Below are 16080 nucleotides of genomic sequence, written 5' to 3'. Positions count from 1 at the left end.
CTTTCAGAATCCTATTCCAAAGAAAGAAATGCTCTACAATTCAAACCAGTGCATGTAAGCAATGCAGTTACATGTTGGTGAAGCTGAGCCTTTCCTTTGTGGAAAGGGGTGAGCAATGTTTATGCACAGGTAATATTTTTCTTGTCAGCTGAAAGAGTGAGTGTAGCTTAGGAAGGTGGCTGCAAGTCTCCTAAGAGGGCATTTGTTCAGTCCTGACTTCAAAGTAACACTTGCTCATCATGTAAAATACTGGTAAACAACACTAGCATAAGCTATAATTGGTGTTTGTAAGCAACTCATTTGTGATTTTTCTGTTCCTATCCAGAAATAATAGCAGGATTAACTCCTTCGTCAGCATTACACAGTCTGGGCTTTTTTTTAATATGCATCTAACGCAAAAAATAGTGTCCTGAGTCTTTGCTTGGGATCAGCCTCTGTGCTGGGTTTGAAAAAAAGTCATTTGTTACAAATCTGCAGGTACTTTCCTTTTCAAAGCCTTATTTAGTATAGTAATGATGTTTTGATAGATTATTCATAGACAATAACTTGGAGACATTGCTTCTGAATTAAGAGCACTCACATCTAGACCTCGAATCAAGACAGCAGTTCTAGTTTCCCTTCTGTGACTTCTTCTGAAATGTTTGAGTAAATTCAGTGTATTTTAAAGCAAGGGATCATCTGGCCTTTTGTTCAATGCTGCAGTGGTACAAAGAAGTATCAGCCTATCTCCCATACAAAGCTCTGGGTTCCTGTGTGCTGTGTCTGTGAAACTCTTCAGGGGTTGTCCATTTGTGGTGAACAGCAGGAAGGTCTCCAGGAAGGCCAGCAACAGTCATCCTAACCCGGGATTGGACACCTGCTCTCCATCCATGAATGATGTCTGGCCTTTTGGATTTGCTTCTCTTCCCCTCCCTTACATTCCCAATGGGTTGGCTTTAACAGAGGCCATTTCCAAACACTTACAAATGCTCCCAGCAACTTCCCTTCCAACTTCCAACCTCCTTCTGTTCCCAGCCATGCTGTCTTTATTCCCATGCCCAAATGTAGCTGGTAGCTGTGGCAACAGCAGTAAAAACCTACATGGTGATACCAGGAGATACAGAGCAGGGCAGTGGTCTGTCTGTGGCTGGTGGTCCTAAAGTGCCCTTAGGGGACTGGTGGTACAGAAAAGCCCCCTGTGCCGTGGCCCCTATATGGGATGTTGTGTAACTGTAAATGTACACTTAAACTCCTTGAAGTCAGAGACATTTTAAACATGTGCCTACTTTCGTGTAGCTGACACATGGTCTACACATGCTTTGTCCTTCTCATCCCAGGACTGGATGATTTTTAATTCAGATTTCCCACTGATTCACCTTGTGTCTTGAGTTTGTCCCAGTATCTTTCCTACAACTAAAGTTTATGATGTCTTTTTCTTCCTGTGTCAAACAGGGTGTCCCCACTGTAAAAATGCCATTCCACATTTCACAACTGCTGCTGAAGTCTTTAAAGAAGATCGCAAGGTAACTTGCTGTTAATTATTTCTGTGATATTTAAGAATGCTTTCCATAATTTGTACTTTATAGGCTTTGCTTATTGATAAGGTGATAGGTTTGTAGATAAAATTCCTGTTACACTAAAAGAAATGTATCTGCATCATAGGGGTTGTATCTTTTTTGGTCAAATTGAGTTATACTTCCAACCTATTCTTTTTTCCCTAATTTGCTGTCTTTTATGTTTAAGTCTTTGTGTAAGAGTTACTTTGTATGAAGTGAAACACAATTCTTTCTCATTGAGGGATTAAATAAAGATAATTCACATCATCTCCATTCCCCTTCAACTTTTGTCAGCTGTTAGGGTGCATGTAGAGAAACCACAAGTTGTGTGATAGTCCTGAAAACCTCAATCATATAACTAATCCTTGCTTGCATAGCACAAAATACAATTTATTTCTGTTAATTGGCTGACTTGAGCCCAGGATGTTCCTCTAGGACCCTGATGCTTCTGCCTTGAAAATGCATCTGATGGCTGAATCACACTGGGTAATTTCCTTGCATCAGCTGAACCATTTTAACTGAGCACATGCAGATCTAGGATTTTAAAAAACCCACTTGAGCCCCTGGATTTAACCAGATAACTAGCTAGGAACCTGTTTGTTATCTTTCAGTGAACCGTATTTCATTCTGATCTCTGAATTTGTTCCAACTTCACAATTACTTTGTGTTTAGGTGTGGTAAGGAAAAGATTGGCAATTTAATATGGAAATTGCTCTCTACACCTTCCTCAGGAGGGGAAATGGAGATGCTGAGCTCTTCTCCCTGGAATCCAGTGACAGAACACATGGAAATAGTTCAAAGCTGTGCCAGGGGAGGTTCTGACTGCACAGTAGGAAACACTTCTGTACCAAGAGGGTGATCAGTCCCTGGAACAGGCTTCCTGAGAGAGGTGGTCAATGCCCTGAGCCTGTCAGTGTTTAAGGGACATTTGGACAACATCTTAACAACAGGCTTTAACTTTTGGCCTGAATTGGTCAGGCAGCTGGACTAGATAATCCTTGTAGGTCCCATCCAACTGAAATATTTTATCCTATTCTGCATTCTAAATGAAGAGGTAATTTTGTAACAGTTGTACTCCATAACAGAAGAATTTTTGTAACTTTTTTTCTTTTCCTCTCGTCTGTTCTGTAACTCACATAAGATGCATCAGATTGGCAAGAAACAAATCATTCTTGTATCACTGACTGCATTAAATTAGGAGTCCATCACTTCTGCCCTCTGGCACACAGTAGATTCATAGGCATGCAGCTTTTAATTCTCCTATTGCTGTAAATTAGTTTGCTCAGATGCCTTTTGGTTACTTTTTTGTTTCCAAGATCTCTCAGAAAGTATCCTTGTTTTCCCACTTTTCTGGTAGTTCCCAAGGTAGCCTCTCTTTCCTAAACTCATTAAAATTTCAGTCAGAGGAGGTGAAACAAATGTACCAAGCAATGTGAAACTTGCTTATTAGAGCCCCAGGATGTATTAACAAGCAATCTGAATCATGGCACAGTTAGTTGGACAGGGTGGTGGTGGGAAATGCAGGCCTGGGAAGCTTTTCCTTCAGACTGCAGGTTATGAAAGGACTGCAAGAGCGGAGCAGTGATTGACAGTTGCAGCTCTTGATTCAGTTTAAGGCCAAAGTGGAGAGATATAAAATGTAATGAGTTGGAACAGGAGAGACAGTAGGGAATATTAAGGCTGGTACAGTTTTAAAGAAGTGTGTGCAGTTAGGGAGAATGGTGTTATTCCACCCCAATGACTTATGAAAGTGCCAGGGATTGATTATGTTGGGAGCCCCTATTTAATTGTGTACAGCTATAACCTGCCAAGGTGCTCCTTGCTGCCAGTTTGTGCCGTTGTGGAAAAGAAAACAAACTGGTTTAGACTTTAGAAGGGTACATTGCTGTTTCCAGAAGCAGCACGGGGCATATTCCCATGTTTCAAACTGGACTGAGCCTTCAAACTAATTTGTAGTTTCTGTAGGGTTTCAAACTTAGGTAAAATCACTGCTAAAGAGGAAGGAATATTTATGCTTTCAAAAACAGGGCAAGATTACTAATTTTCATTTTAAGCAGTAGTTTCTTTTCACTACTTCATTTCTGTAGTAGTGTCCTTTTTTTGTTTCCCTGGAGAAAAGTTTTTCACTTAACAGAGTATGGTAGCATTTAAACTTTATCTTCTTTTTAAAAGAAGGGTCTTTTAATTAAACATTTAATCCTGCAGAAGCAAAAGAACAATCAAAAACTTTCCATCTTTGAATTGGTTATAAATGGTATCTTAAAAGGTATCCTTTGGGAGACTTTGAGTCTTTACATTGGAATTTTGAAGATGAGCAGAGCTTGAAGCTGTTAAATACGTGTCTCTGGCTCTGCAGATTGACTGCAAGGGGGTGGTTTTGGCGCAGGAGCCCCCCTCCCCCGGGGCTGTGTGTAATGCTCTGTACTTTTTCATCATCTGCACTGCTGGAGTTGGAGTTTAAAAATGCACTGCTCAGAACATTGGCCCCAAATGTCAGCTCTCATCGGCCACATCACTGCTGGTGGTTTTAGCAGGAATCCCCAGCCTGCTCGCTGGCCTGGGGCAGTCCTGTGGCTGCTGCAAAGCACGGCTCGGGCTGGGACTCACAAACCAGAGCCTCCAGTCTTTCCATCTTCCTGGAGAAATTCAGTGCCAGTAGGACCAGATCAGTGGAGAGGCTACTCCAGTGGCAGTGAGTGTATTGTTTCAGTTATTTAAAAGGAAAAAAAAAAGCCATCTGGAGCATTCTTACCTTGGGGTGCTGTGGCCTTAGCACACAGCTGCCAGGGGAAAGCCTTTGGCCAGTGCCCCACAGCTCAAGTTCTGGCAGTGACCAGTGAACGTCAGAAAATGCAAATGTGAGGGTTGTCACTTGGCTGAACAGATTGAAGAGCAGGAAGGCATGTTCAGTAACTGCTCCATAGTCTTTCTTGGAAATGAAATCTTTAAAAAAATCTGCATTCTGCCTTTTGGCTGATCCTAAAGCTCAGCTTGAAGGAACTGATTTGTGATCTTCCAGCTTGGATTTGCGGAAGGAAAGCTCTTGACTCCTCAAGGCCTCTCAGTAACAAATCTCTGGCACTCCTGCAAAGGGACTGCTCTTTGACCAATCTTTCCATTTTCACAGGAGACTGTTCCTGTACAAATGCATTGACCCAAATCAGAGCACCACAGCTGCATTCTAGTGAGTTCTGACAGAAATAGCTGTGGCAGAAATTGCTGGAAAGGGTGCAGCAAGTGGGGTGAGCTGGGGTGTTAGTGGGGGGCTGCCAGTCAGCAGTGAAACTGGTGGGTCCCTGATGTGTATTGTGAATCACAGTTTAAAATGATTATACCAATCAAATGACTGTGCAGAGTTATCCAAATGAGTTAATATTTTAGTTTGGCAAGGAATTTGATCCCTGTTTGCTTAAAAAGCATGTGCTGAATTTCTTTTTAATTAGACTCATTAAATATGGTGATGTTAGCACTGTACATCATGGTGCACTAATGGATGTCCCCTTTGCAAATAGGCCTGCTTTGAGAAGAGCTGATGAACTGCACCTCCTGTAATGCTGCCATGCCACATCTGGGCAACTAATAATGAATGTCCCATTTGCAAGGCCTTTCACTTTGAGAACAGTAGCTCCATTGCAACAAGCTTTAGCAGACCAGCCCCTAACTGCTATCAGGATCCAGAAGAGGTGACATCAATTAAAACCTATGGAGTAATCATAGGGAAGAATGCACATCTGTCTTATTTATAGGTGTTTTTAAGACATTTGGCAACAACAGACTTTTTTACTAGTAATCAGGTAATTGTCATCTGGAATTGATTATACTTTAAAAACGTTGGTTGGAAGCATTTATTTCCGTGCTGCAATTTTGTTTTTGCTTTTTTTAAGCTTATCAAATATCATTCCTCTCTGAAATCAATATTCAGTTAGCTATTCACTTCCATTTTCATAACAAAAGTCAATATTAGCTCTAGCAGAGATTTATTTCCTTGAATCAATAAACCAGTGTGTGGCAGTACATACTTTAACAGGAGAGCAACTGTGATTGCAGGGGTTATTTTTACTGTATCATCACATGGTGACTGGGAGACAAACTGTTAAAAAGAAAGAGCTTCAAGAACAGAAAGGAGGAGTTACCTGGAAGGTCAAGGGATCCCACTTTCAATTTTCTACACAGCTGTTTGAACCGTTGAATGTAATTGTGTTTCTTACCTGTAAGATCCCTCTAGAGCAAAAAGTTATTTCATAATTCTGTTGGATGGAAACTGTGATTCATGATGTATGATTAGATTATACTGCAAGTACTTCTCTTTCCTTCTAACACTTAGTAACAAAATAAGGCATCACCCTTCTGGTACAGTTGGGGCACATGGAGATCAGTGGTCACATTTTCAGCATAGCTCCACTTCTACTGAAGCACCTAAATGAAAAGTTCTGGTTTTTGCAACAGCTCAGCTTTTGTGATTAGTCCTCTTCATCTGAAAAACATGCCATGCCCTACTTCTTCAGAGCTCTTCAGAGCTGCTCATACACTGCTCACGGTCTATTGCCATGCTGAGTTAAGTTTGCAACCCTGTAGTTAAGCTCCCAGTTTTTTGGTAAAACCATGAAAAATTATTGTGGTATTCCTTTTTCAAGTAAAGGTATTCTCCAGTCCCATATGTTGCTAGACTCATATTAACCTGTACTTACTATGGAAAAATGCATACTTATTTTGTGGGTTATTGTTGTTGCTGTTGTTATCAATATTATCCATTACTATACATACTCACCTGATATTATTAATGATTATAGGGTGCATACCAGTGGTGAGGAACTACCTGTAAAATTAAGAAAGTTGGATGTACTCCAAGAAACTTCCTCTGGGGTCCACAGTCTCTGATTGATTATCTTTTCATTTGATAACGTTTCTACTCCTGGTACAGCTGCTGAACCAGGCTGGTGATAGACCTGAACAGCATTGGCTCTGGAGAAAGAACTTGTATATAATGATGTATTGTCAATATCTGAGGCAGCAGAGCTTTGGGTTATAGAGAATCCATAATCCCATGGAGTTTTGTGCATGTTGCAGATAGAGCACTTACAGCTTTTTCTCCCTGAAATGTTTTTTCAGTGGATTTTCCCCTCTGGTTAGAGTAAAGCTCAAGAAATTAAATTTTAGCCCTAACAATCAAAATCTCCATAAAATCAGTCTTGCCTTCTGAAAGCTGTTACAGTGGATTTTTCCATAATGGACATATATATATACAAACACACATAAACGTGAGACCAGTGTTAGCGGAGTTTCTTTCACAGATTTTTAGAGGGTTTTTGCCTCTTCATGAGAGGGAATTCGTGAGAGGTGATGCCAAGTGTCTTGGCTCCTGGACACCTATCACAGATACCTTATGCTTAATATGTCTGCAGTTTCTGGTTGAATAAACCTAGTGGGTTTGTAGGTCAAAGCATGTAGGTCTTGTGAACCTGTGCTGTCCAGTGAACTTCTGTGTAACTTGTTGCAGGTAGTTGAATATGAAGATCAATTCTGAGAGGAATATTCTCCAGAAGTCTGACTACATTTTGAGAGAGATTTTCTCGGGTGTTATTTTTCCTGACTCAGTTTCCTTCTTTAGTGAAGCAGAAAAGCTGCCTGTTGCTAAGAGGGTTGAGAATGAGGGGAAACTCCACCTACAGTGGATCACTGCTCACTTGAGCCAGGACTCTGCATCTTTCTACATGCAGCCTTTCAGTAGAGCCATGCAGGAATTCACTCTGGTAGGACACACCTCTACCAGCAATGGAGCTCAGTATTGACAGTCCATGAAAACACAAAGCAAAAGGGCATCAGTGCTATTTGTTGAAATTCTGGTGTGTCTCAGAGTTCAGCTGTCTGGAGTTGATAGAATTGAGAGAAGAATTGGTCCTCAGTCCAGAAGTGTGTTTTGCTACAAGTGTTTTCCAGCATCACTTTTCTCTCAGTGCACTGTATTTGATCTTCCGCTGTGAGACAGGCAAGACAATTAGGACTGTGATGCTATGATAATGAGTGCACAGAGATGGTAGCAGCCTCTATATTTAGGCTGCCTTAACATTTCCAATCTAAAGCAATCACTCAAGCTCTCCTAAGTACTCTTACTCAGCCACTGTTGGCAGCAGTCATTGAAATGCAGCCTCAGATACAGTCTTGGGAATCAGATGTTTCTCTATGAAATTTTGCTCACGTCTGTATGAGTTACAAGGCTTTTGAAAATGCCGTCCTCTTCTCTCACTGGCTGTAAAACCAACCAAATGTGTGTGTTCTGAAGAGCTGGGCTCAAAATGGTGTTTGCAGGAGCAGTGGTGGGGCTGTGTGGGAGCTTGCATTAGGAGCATTGCAGAGAGGACAGACCACGGACATGTCTCCCAAATGCTATTCCAGATGTGCCATTAGACCTGTTAGACACAGCATTGGACTCATGTGGCTGCTGTGGATGACGCAGACTGGGATCTCTGTGTGCACAACTAATGCACAGATGGTCCAGCTTTGGTTTCCATGTGCTGAGGAGAGCTGTGTCTCAAGGACGCTACTGAGCGTTTCTGTCAGAAGCCACCTCCTTAACGTCCATCAGTCATCTGTTCTGAGGCAACAGGTGAAGATGTTCTGAACAAGGTTAACAGTGGCTTGTAGCATTGCATTCCTGCACTGCACCCTCTCCTCACTGGGGGCTGTTCTCACAAAAGCTTTTTGTAAATGAAAATGGACTCTTTGCTCCAGCCAGTACCAGTTTAGATGTTTCCAGAGATACAGATAAAGAGAGCTTCTCTTACTTCTTCCTTCCAGTGTACTAAAAACTAATTTTCTTAATGTCCAAGACACTAAGAACAGATGGATCATCAGTCACAACAGCTTCATGCCTCAAACCAGCTACTAAGATCTGGATGAGTACATGCATACCTTCCCCTTTTTCTGGCTGTAATCTCTCTCTGTGTGATATTTAGAGCAGTGAGAAAAAATTTATTTTATTTATTCTTTTAGTTTTTAGGAAACCAGGACTTCAGTATTCTTTCTACCTTCATGCTGTGTCATCAAATAAATGTTTGTCTCCATTCTAAGCCTTTGTTTACACAGAATTAGCCAGCAGATCTCTAAATTTTGGCTGGTTGCTAAGGTCAGGAAGGCAGGAATACTTAGATGAAACTCCAATTTATTATTTCTAACCTTTCATTTAAATTGGACCTGAATGTGTAGGAGTCTGTGTTTACAGAAAGAAAAAAAAAAGGGATCATACATGTTTTTAACAGCTCTTAAGAGTCCTGGTTCTGTAATAGCCTTATTAATGTTTAAAATAAAAAACCAGATATTTAAGGTAAGAACACTGTTCATTTATCTAGTACTTTCCACCTGAAGATAGAGTAAGCAAGATCATACTGAGTATTGTCTTGTTGGGCTTTCAAAGTCGTAACAAAACAAGCAAATTAACTGAAGTTGGCTTTGCCAATCTCTTTCAATTACTGCTAGGAGAATGAGATCAGGTTTTCTCATTTTGACAGTGTCACCATGAAACAGGAGGGCTTTGTGGAATATTAAGTGATCTTTTAATTATGGAAGCACAGTTCAACTGCATCCCTAAAGTCATGCTAGCAAAAGGTATTTCGATCAGCTGTTTGAAGGAGGCTTGTGGAACGGAAATTTCAAATTAAGATGTGTCTGCTATGAAATTAGCACTTGATAAATTGCAACCCACAAAAAAGTTGCAAAATGTCATTCCTCTGATTTGTTTGGTTTTTTCACATAGGTTGTACTTTAACATGCTTGCCCTTCAGCAGGGCCTGGCTTGCGCTGTGAAGGCAGAGCTTGTGTGAGCAGCCTGCATTCAGAGCCCGAACTGCTGCTCACAGGAGCAGTCAGGGTGAAATCACAGCACAGGGTTCAGTTGCTTTGAGTAGAAGCCTATGAATTACATTTTATTTCAGCATCAGATCTGTTAAGGGCAGCCCCTCCTTAATTCTTCAGACGGTCAGGACTTGAATGTTCAGAGCTGCTGCTCTGGGGCTCTGAGGTTGTGTTTCCTCACCCTGCCTGTGTGGAAGCAGGCAGGGACTGAGGGTGTTGCTCCACTGCCAACAGGCTGAAAGTGTGGCAAGGCTCTTTCCTACTCAGGGTTTGTCTATGTGACAGTAGCATCTAGAGATTTCAAAAGGAATTAAAGCCCATTTTGCTAATGGCTGCATATAATGTACAGTCCTGAAAAAAGACAAGAAAGGAAATACAAACCCAGGCTGAGACTGTAAGCAAGCAGCCTTCTTCCCTATGTGCAGTGCTTGGTAGACAATGCCCTGTCCTCTTATCCATCCCCATTTGACCTTGGAAGAGCTGCATGGAGTTTAGAAAAGCTATTTGGAGTAGAAATCATTAATCTCTGAATAGGCTGTGTAAGTGACCATCCATGTTTGGTAACTTCTCCGAGCATTAGCCATGCCACAGGAAGGAGGATGGGTTAGCTGGATCATTAGTGTCACCAAAGCCACTGTCACTGTTCATCACTTAAAACCAAAGTGGAAGAAAAATATTGCAGCATGACAGAGCTGTGACCACTGTGCTTGGATTTGGTTTTATTAACCCAGCCTCTGGATTTCCTGTTTGGAGTTGAATGCAGAGCTAAGTGGGAAGGTGATTTTCTGCTCTGTGAGTTGAACATGTCATGCAGCTGCACACGCCAGGTGATGACCATCCTCTGCTCTCCCTCCACAGCTGAACCCTTACAGAAGCCATTGCATGTTTGGCAGAAGACTTGGACCTCTCACATTGCTAAGGCTAAGATGCAGCAGCATCACCATGAAGTGGGCTCTTGCTTTGTCTTCTCCTGCCTCAGCATGATCTCTTGTGTTTCAGATCGCCTACGCTGCAGTGGACTGTGCCAAAGGACAGAATCATGACCTGTGTAAGCAGGAGGGGGTTGATGGCTACCCCACCTTCAACTATTACAACTATGGGAAATTTGTGGAAAAATATACGGGAGATCGAGGGGTAAGTGAAAGCAAGAGTTATCACCTGGTACAGGGAGGAAAGTCTCCTCTGCCTGTCCTGCCTTGCAAATGAACACTGCAGAGTGAATTTCTACCATGCTGGAAGAATGTTGAACTGCCTCTGTTGCTGTCTTACATGGATTGTACCACAATCCTGTACATCTCTGCATTAGGAACACACTTGGTCTATTTTTAGGAACATGAGAAGAGGAAAAAGGATTAGATTTGGTAATGCTCTTTGTATATTTTATTCTTTAAGCTGAAGTCTGTCAGTGAATTTGGACTGAGTGAAAGGGAAGGGTTTATTGCATGTGCTGCTGGCAGAAATGCCAGAAAACACAGGACTTAACTCCTGTCAGTTCTGGATTGCATGGACACTGCAAACGTGTTACAGGTCCACCAGGCTGCCAAATGGTGACAGACCATTGGTTTTATAGCCAGGACAAAGCTGTCCTTTGGAGACTAGGGGAAAGTAAATATCTCATTTGCCCTGAATCAGATTCCCTCCTGGCACTCCGGATGGGAAGAAAAATCATGCCATCTACCCCTGGGCTGAAGTTTCATTCTTTTGTCCTGCTGTGGCCAGCTAATTATATGCTATGAGGGCAAGAAATGGGGGCAGAAATGGCATAATGCCTTCAGTGGTTGTAAAGTGCCTGAAAATAAGGAAGCAATTAAATTATTTGTGGGCCGCCTTTGTCATAACCTCCTAGAGGGAGGTTACTCCTCAGCAGCCATTGATTACCTGGGGTCTGCAAGAAAAACTTGGGGTCTTTGAGCCATGCAGTGATTTTGAAAAAAGATTCTTACCTGAAAGTTATTGCTGCTCTTAGAGCTCAGAAAATTATGTAGAAGCATGAATTTAAAAGCCAAGTTCTGAGGTTCTCTGTTAGTCAGGATCTTGGGGAAGCTTTCATGGAGCTTCGCCTCCCAGTTTTCTTCAGCATACTTGGACCCCAGTAATTACCATTCCATGGTGCTGATCCAGCCGTTGTTATGGAGTTTTAGTTCCAATTCTGGATCTTTTCTTAAAAGTAAAGATGGGTGCAGTAGCCAACAATTGAAGTAAGATTTCAGCCGCAGTTTTTGCATCTCTAACCCATACTTAGAGAAACTATATATGAAAGAAAGGATCCGTGGTGGCTCATAAAAAGAATTTATATCCAACACAGGAGTGCTCTGAGGCACAGCAGTTGGGAGATACTTGTCCATATGCTGGATAGTGGACTAACAAATCCCCTATATGCAGTCAACCTTTCTTGGGTAAAAATGACCCAACAGGAACATCCCAATCTCTCTGCTGTTGGCTGCTCTGTTCCCCTTCCACCTCTCTGGGGACCTACTGTCTTCTGCTTGTGCAGCATTGAATTAGGGTTTGTTATCTCTTATCATGGTAATGCTGGAGGCAGTGCTTAGCACAGTGCCTCTTGTGGGGGCTGTTGATTGCCAGATATCTCCAGGTGACAAATGGCTGAAGCTTGTCACTTCATTTATTTTCAGTGGAAGAATAGTCAATAGTTTTAGGAAAGTGTTTTTGTTGTTCAGCCTTCTAAAAGCTTTGTGGTTTGGTTTTGGTTTTGGTTTATTTTGTTTTGTTGTTCCCCAGCATTGTTTAAAGTCTTTGACTTCTTTTAGTTGCTCTCTACCTTTGGTGTTTTCCCTCTTCATCACCAGTTTTGAGTGGTGTATTGTGTGATGGTTTAAATGCAAAAATGGTCAGATTGGGTGGGAGCAGTGCTACTTGCCCAGAAAACTTCAGTGTTGGGGTACCAGTAGGCAGTGTATTCCAACACAAGTGTTAACATCTCCACCCATCTGAGCCTTCTGAAATGCCTGAGAACTGTGTTCACAGCTTTCCTTGGAAAAGGAAGCTGCTGGCATTCAACAGCCTTAAATCATAAGTTGTTGAAATACAGAGGTTGGAATCTAGACAACCAGGTTGAAAATTTTTGATAATAATTTTTGTAGTAATTAAAAAAAAAAAGTTATTTCCATCATTGGAATATTTGGAAAAGGAGGAAAATCGTGATCAAAACTGTTAGAAGATGAGTGGCAAGTGTGTATATAGTCAACAAACAATCCAGTAACTGCTTTTAAAATGACACAAATAACATACAAAGGCAGCTTGAAAATGTCTTTTGAGTGTTTTCAACAAAAAGGCATCAATGGCAGTTCTAGTGACAGATTTTACCTTGTCCTGTGAGTTTTAGGGCCTTTTTCTCTGTGTCCCATCTCTTCAAAGTTTGACACGTGGGATGCGCATGGATATTTTCCCCTTGCATTGCACTGGAGCAGCACTGGAGCAGAGCATGGTATGATGAGGCAATGCAGAAGCAGTAACTGCTCCTTAGTTTCTGTTCTGCCATGGGGTACAGAAACTAAACAACTGCTCCTTAGTTTATATTCTGCTGGGATACAGAAGCTCAAAGTGTTCTTGATGCATTGTTTTGCTTTGTTGGTAAAAATATGACCCATATTTTTCTTCCTTCAAAACCAGGAGTCTGGATTCACCACTTTCATGCGAACCCTGAGAGAAAGAGATCATGAAAGAGTAGGCAAGAAGAAGGACGAACTGTAGTTTTTGCCTCAAAAGAAGCTTTCCGCTGCACTGTGAATGGTTCCAGGTCCTTTGTTGATGCACCTGAGACTTCACATATTCTCAAGACAGAGACTTTTTTTTTATAAATAGCCATGGCCATTTTGTACAATTTTGAAATAAAGTGAAACCACTTGATTTTTAAAAGGAAAATAAATTAGAATGTTGCCATAATGTTTTAAAGAAAACTTAGCATTCTCTCTCATGTTGGGAGACTATGCCCACTGACACTCCTATGCAATATTTTTGTAGTCTGTAGCGTGTCTGTAGGTGATGTTGTTTGTTAGGGTGAAATTTTTGTTCCGGTATTGCAGTATATGTAAAAAACAAAGGGGAGGGGACACGGTTTGGTTTGGGTTTGTTTTGTTACATTTTGTTTAAATCAGTCCAGGAAAATGGGATTTGTAAGTCACAGATTTATTCAAATGCAGTTTTACATTCTTGTGAAATAGTTATGTGTTTGTGACTAAGATTTGGGGGGAACAATTTTAAGGTGCTCAGGGATAAATAAGGTATCTGAGTTAATGAAGACATTAACATTGACCAGTCCAGATCTGTTAATTTCATTTAAACCTCTCTGGTCTTTAAATCAGAACTGTTTACATACCTTTATAAAATGTATTGAGTGAATTAAGCCACACATCAAAAATCAGCAGAGCATGGGTGAAATGAAAAACCCTCCTTCTTTGGCATCAATACTGTATGTATCTGTGAGTTATGGCAGGAATGATTATCTTATAGAGGTACATGGTTACTCTTACAGGGAACACAGTCTCCCTTCAAGTTATGATTGGGTCATATCAAATATCTGTTGTAAAGTGTTATGTTCAGCTGTTCTGATAAATGCATAATACTAAATGCATAATACTTATGGTAATGCAGTAATTGTGTGTATTACCTGTTTACATTCCAAAAGTTTATCTTCATTTGTAGGAGGGATTTTTCCTTTTTGCTCCTTAAGGAGTTGCACAAACAATCTCTCTCTGACAGTCATCACTGTAAAACCTGTATCAGCAGCAGTTGAAATGTGTTACACTTTTGATGCTTATACAAAAAAAAAGTTGATCTGGAAGTACTTCTGTCTTCACAGGAGGGGAGAGGGAGGGGCAGGATTCACCTTGAACTAGAAATAAATTTTTAAAAAGACAAGTATTTTTATCATTAATCAGCCTTGTTCAGCTTCTTCCCCGCTGGGCCAGTGACCACAGCTGGTGGTGGCTTAGGAAGAGCCGGTGCACGCAGGACGAGTTCCCACTGCCCGTGGCTGGGACATCCCAGCCTTGGGGAGTGCTGGGCAGCACTGCAGGTGTGTGGTGGTGTGAGGGTCAGCCTCCCTCTGCCCTGGCACTCCAGGGGGCACAGAACAGCTTCCCACAGCAGAGAGCTGTGACCTGCGTCTGAAACATTCCTCTTGCTCCTCAGTCTGCCTGTCTAGTTTTCTTCTAGTCTGGACCTGCAGGCCGTGCTGAGGGGCTGCTCAGGAGGTGAATGGCATCTTATCTCCTTCCTGGGTGTTTTTTCCTTCCCTCTCTTGCCTAATTAATGGCACTGTATATTTGGCACCGTTAAGCTGCTGAAGCCATTAGTGAGTATTGTGGAATACCAGCAGCCTGATTGGCCTTGTATGGTAGCCAGCTTGTTAACCATGACATCAGTTGGAATGGCCATGGAGCTGTGCCAAGTATCTTTTCTTATTAGGCACCTGATGAGCCTCTTCACCCAAAAAAATCAGCTGCCTGATAGTACATAATGTTAAAATGTAAAAGTAGCTTAATTTATGAAGTCTCTTACTCTGTTTTTTTCCCTTTCAATTAGCACAGTTACTTATGTTGTGTATAGCACTTTTACAGAAGATCATGGTAATTCTTTATTTCAAGCTATCCTCACGTAAGTAGCAGGCACTCCACCCTGCATTTAGGAAACTACATATTGATGCCATTTGATCTCAAACAGGAATTCTTCTGCTTTTAGCAAACTATCAAATATGATCAGTCCAGAACTTGCTGCATCTCTTTTGATCTCAGAGTCAAAGCAGCTGGCACTAACGAAATAACAGCCTCCAGAAAATGTTGAGCATTTCTGTGCATAGGCTGTCCCTATGTTTGTGCTAATTGGTGAGAAATGTAGACTTCTTCAAAAATAAGAAAGAAAAAAATGATAGCTTGCCAATGGTGACTTCACTAGTCAGGATCATTCTGAATTATAGGCTTTAGTAAATGTTTAGGATAAGACAATTGCACACTATGCTTCAGACTAGTAATTCCTTACAGCCGGTTACACCATAATAAAATCAGGAATTCTCATTTTTCCCTTCAGTCTTTTGTCAGTTACTTCTTGGACTTGGGCATTCATTTTTTTCTTGGCTAATCATGTGTTAACGCACAAATATAAAATATTTGAGAATACTTTACCTTCTGTTACAGGGTCATGACTCATCTGATTTATGGTCTGAATGGTTTTTGAAAAATACAGTTTTGAACAACATAAATGATTACATCAAATGGCTGACAAAAGCCTTAGTTACCGTCAACTAGAGTGCACCAGGAGCTTGGAGCTTTGCTTCCAAGCCTTTTTAATTAGTAGGCCAGGTCTGGATATCAGTCACACTGTTTTAGTTCTGTTGCCTCCAGTAAAGCAAAACTTGGTGGTTTTATTTGCTAGTGAAGTCAGTTTATGTTTATATTCACATCAGTCACATTGAAATTGAAATATGTTATTATTTTCTAAAAACTGTGAATGAAAAATATATGTAAGAGCTCTTATTTTCTGTATTTAAATGGTTGGTCATTTCACACATTCAGAGTTTCCAGCCTGTCGCAGTAGATGCGTAGCCCAGGCGTTCATAATCACACAGGAATTTCTGCCATGGTTAAAAGTGAGTAATCTGGGCTTTCAAGTCATGAATCATTTATCAGCAAGAAACTTAATTGCTGATAACAAATGGTTTGCAGTGAATCAGAGATTCTGC

At 41.2% G+C, this 16080-nt stretch overlaps 1 protein-coding gene across 2 annotated transcripts in view; it reads left to right on the top strand.

Annotated features, from left to right (window-relative positions):
- PDIA5 (protein disulfide isomerase family A member 5) overlaps nt 1–15874 on the top strand; it is a 99542-nt gene extending 83668 nt beyond the window's left edge. Inside the window, exons 15-17 of one of the 2 annotated variants that reach the window (XM_039555243.1) lie at nt 1432–1502; nt 10383–10517; nt 13014–15874. In XM_039555243.1, coding sequence (XP_039411177.1) covers nt 1432–1502; nt 10383–10517; nt 13014–13094 — 287 coding nt within the window. In that variant the 3' untranslated portion in view covers nt 13095–15874. The remainder of the gene's footprint in view (nt 1–1431; nt 1503–10382; nt 10518–13013) is intronic. The other variant, XR_005602361.1, reaches the window with a different exon arrangement.
- The last annotated feature ends 206 nt before the right edge of the window (nt 15875–16080 follow it).

The sequence above is a fragment of the Corvus cornix genome, chromosome 7, assembly GCF_000738735.6.
Source record: "Corvus cornix cornix isolate S_Up_H32 chromosome 7, ASM73873v5, whole genome shotgun sequence".
Taxonomy (NCBI): domain Eukaryota; kingdom Metazoa; phylum Chordata; class Aves; order Passeriformes; family Corvidae; genus Corvus; species Corvus cornix.
The sequence above is the reverse complement of the archived record's forward strand: the minus strand, read 5'-3'. Positions and strand labels throughout refer to the sequence as shown.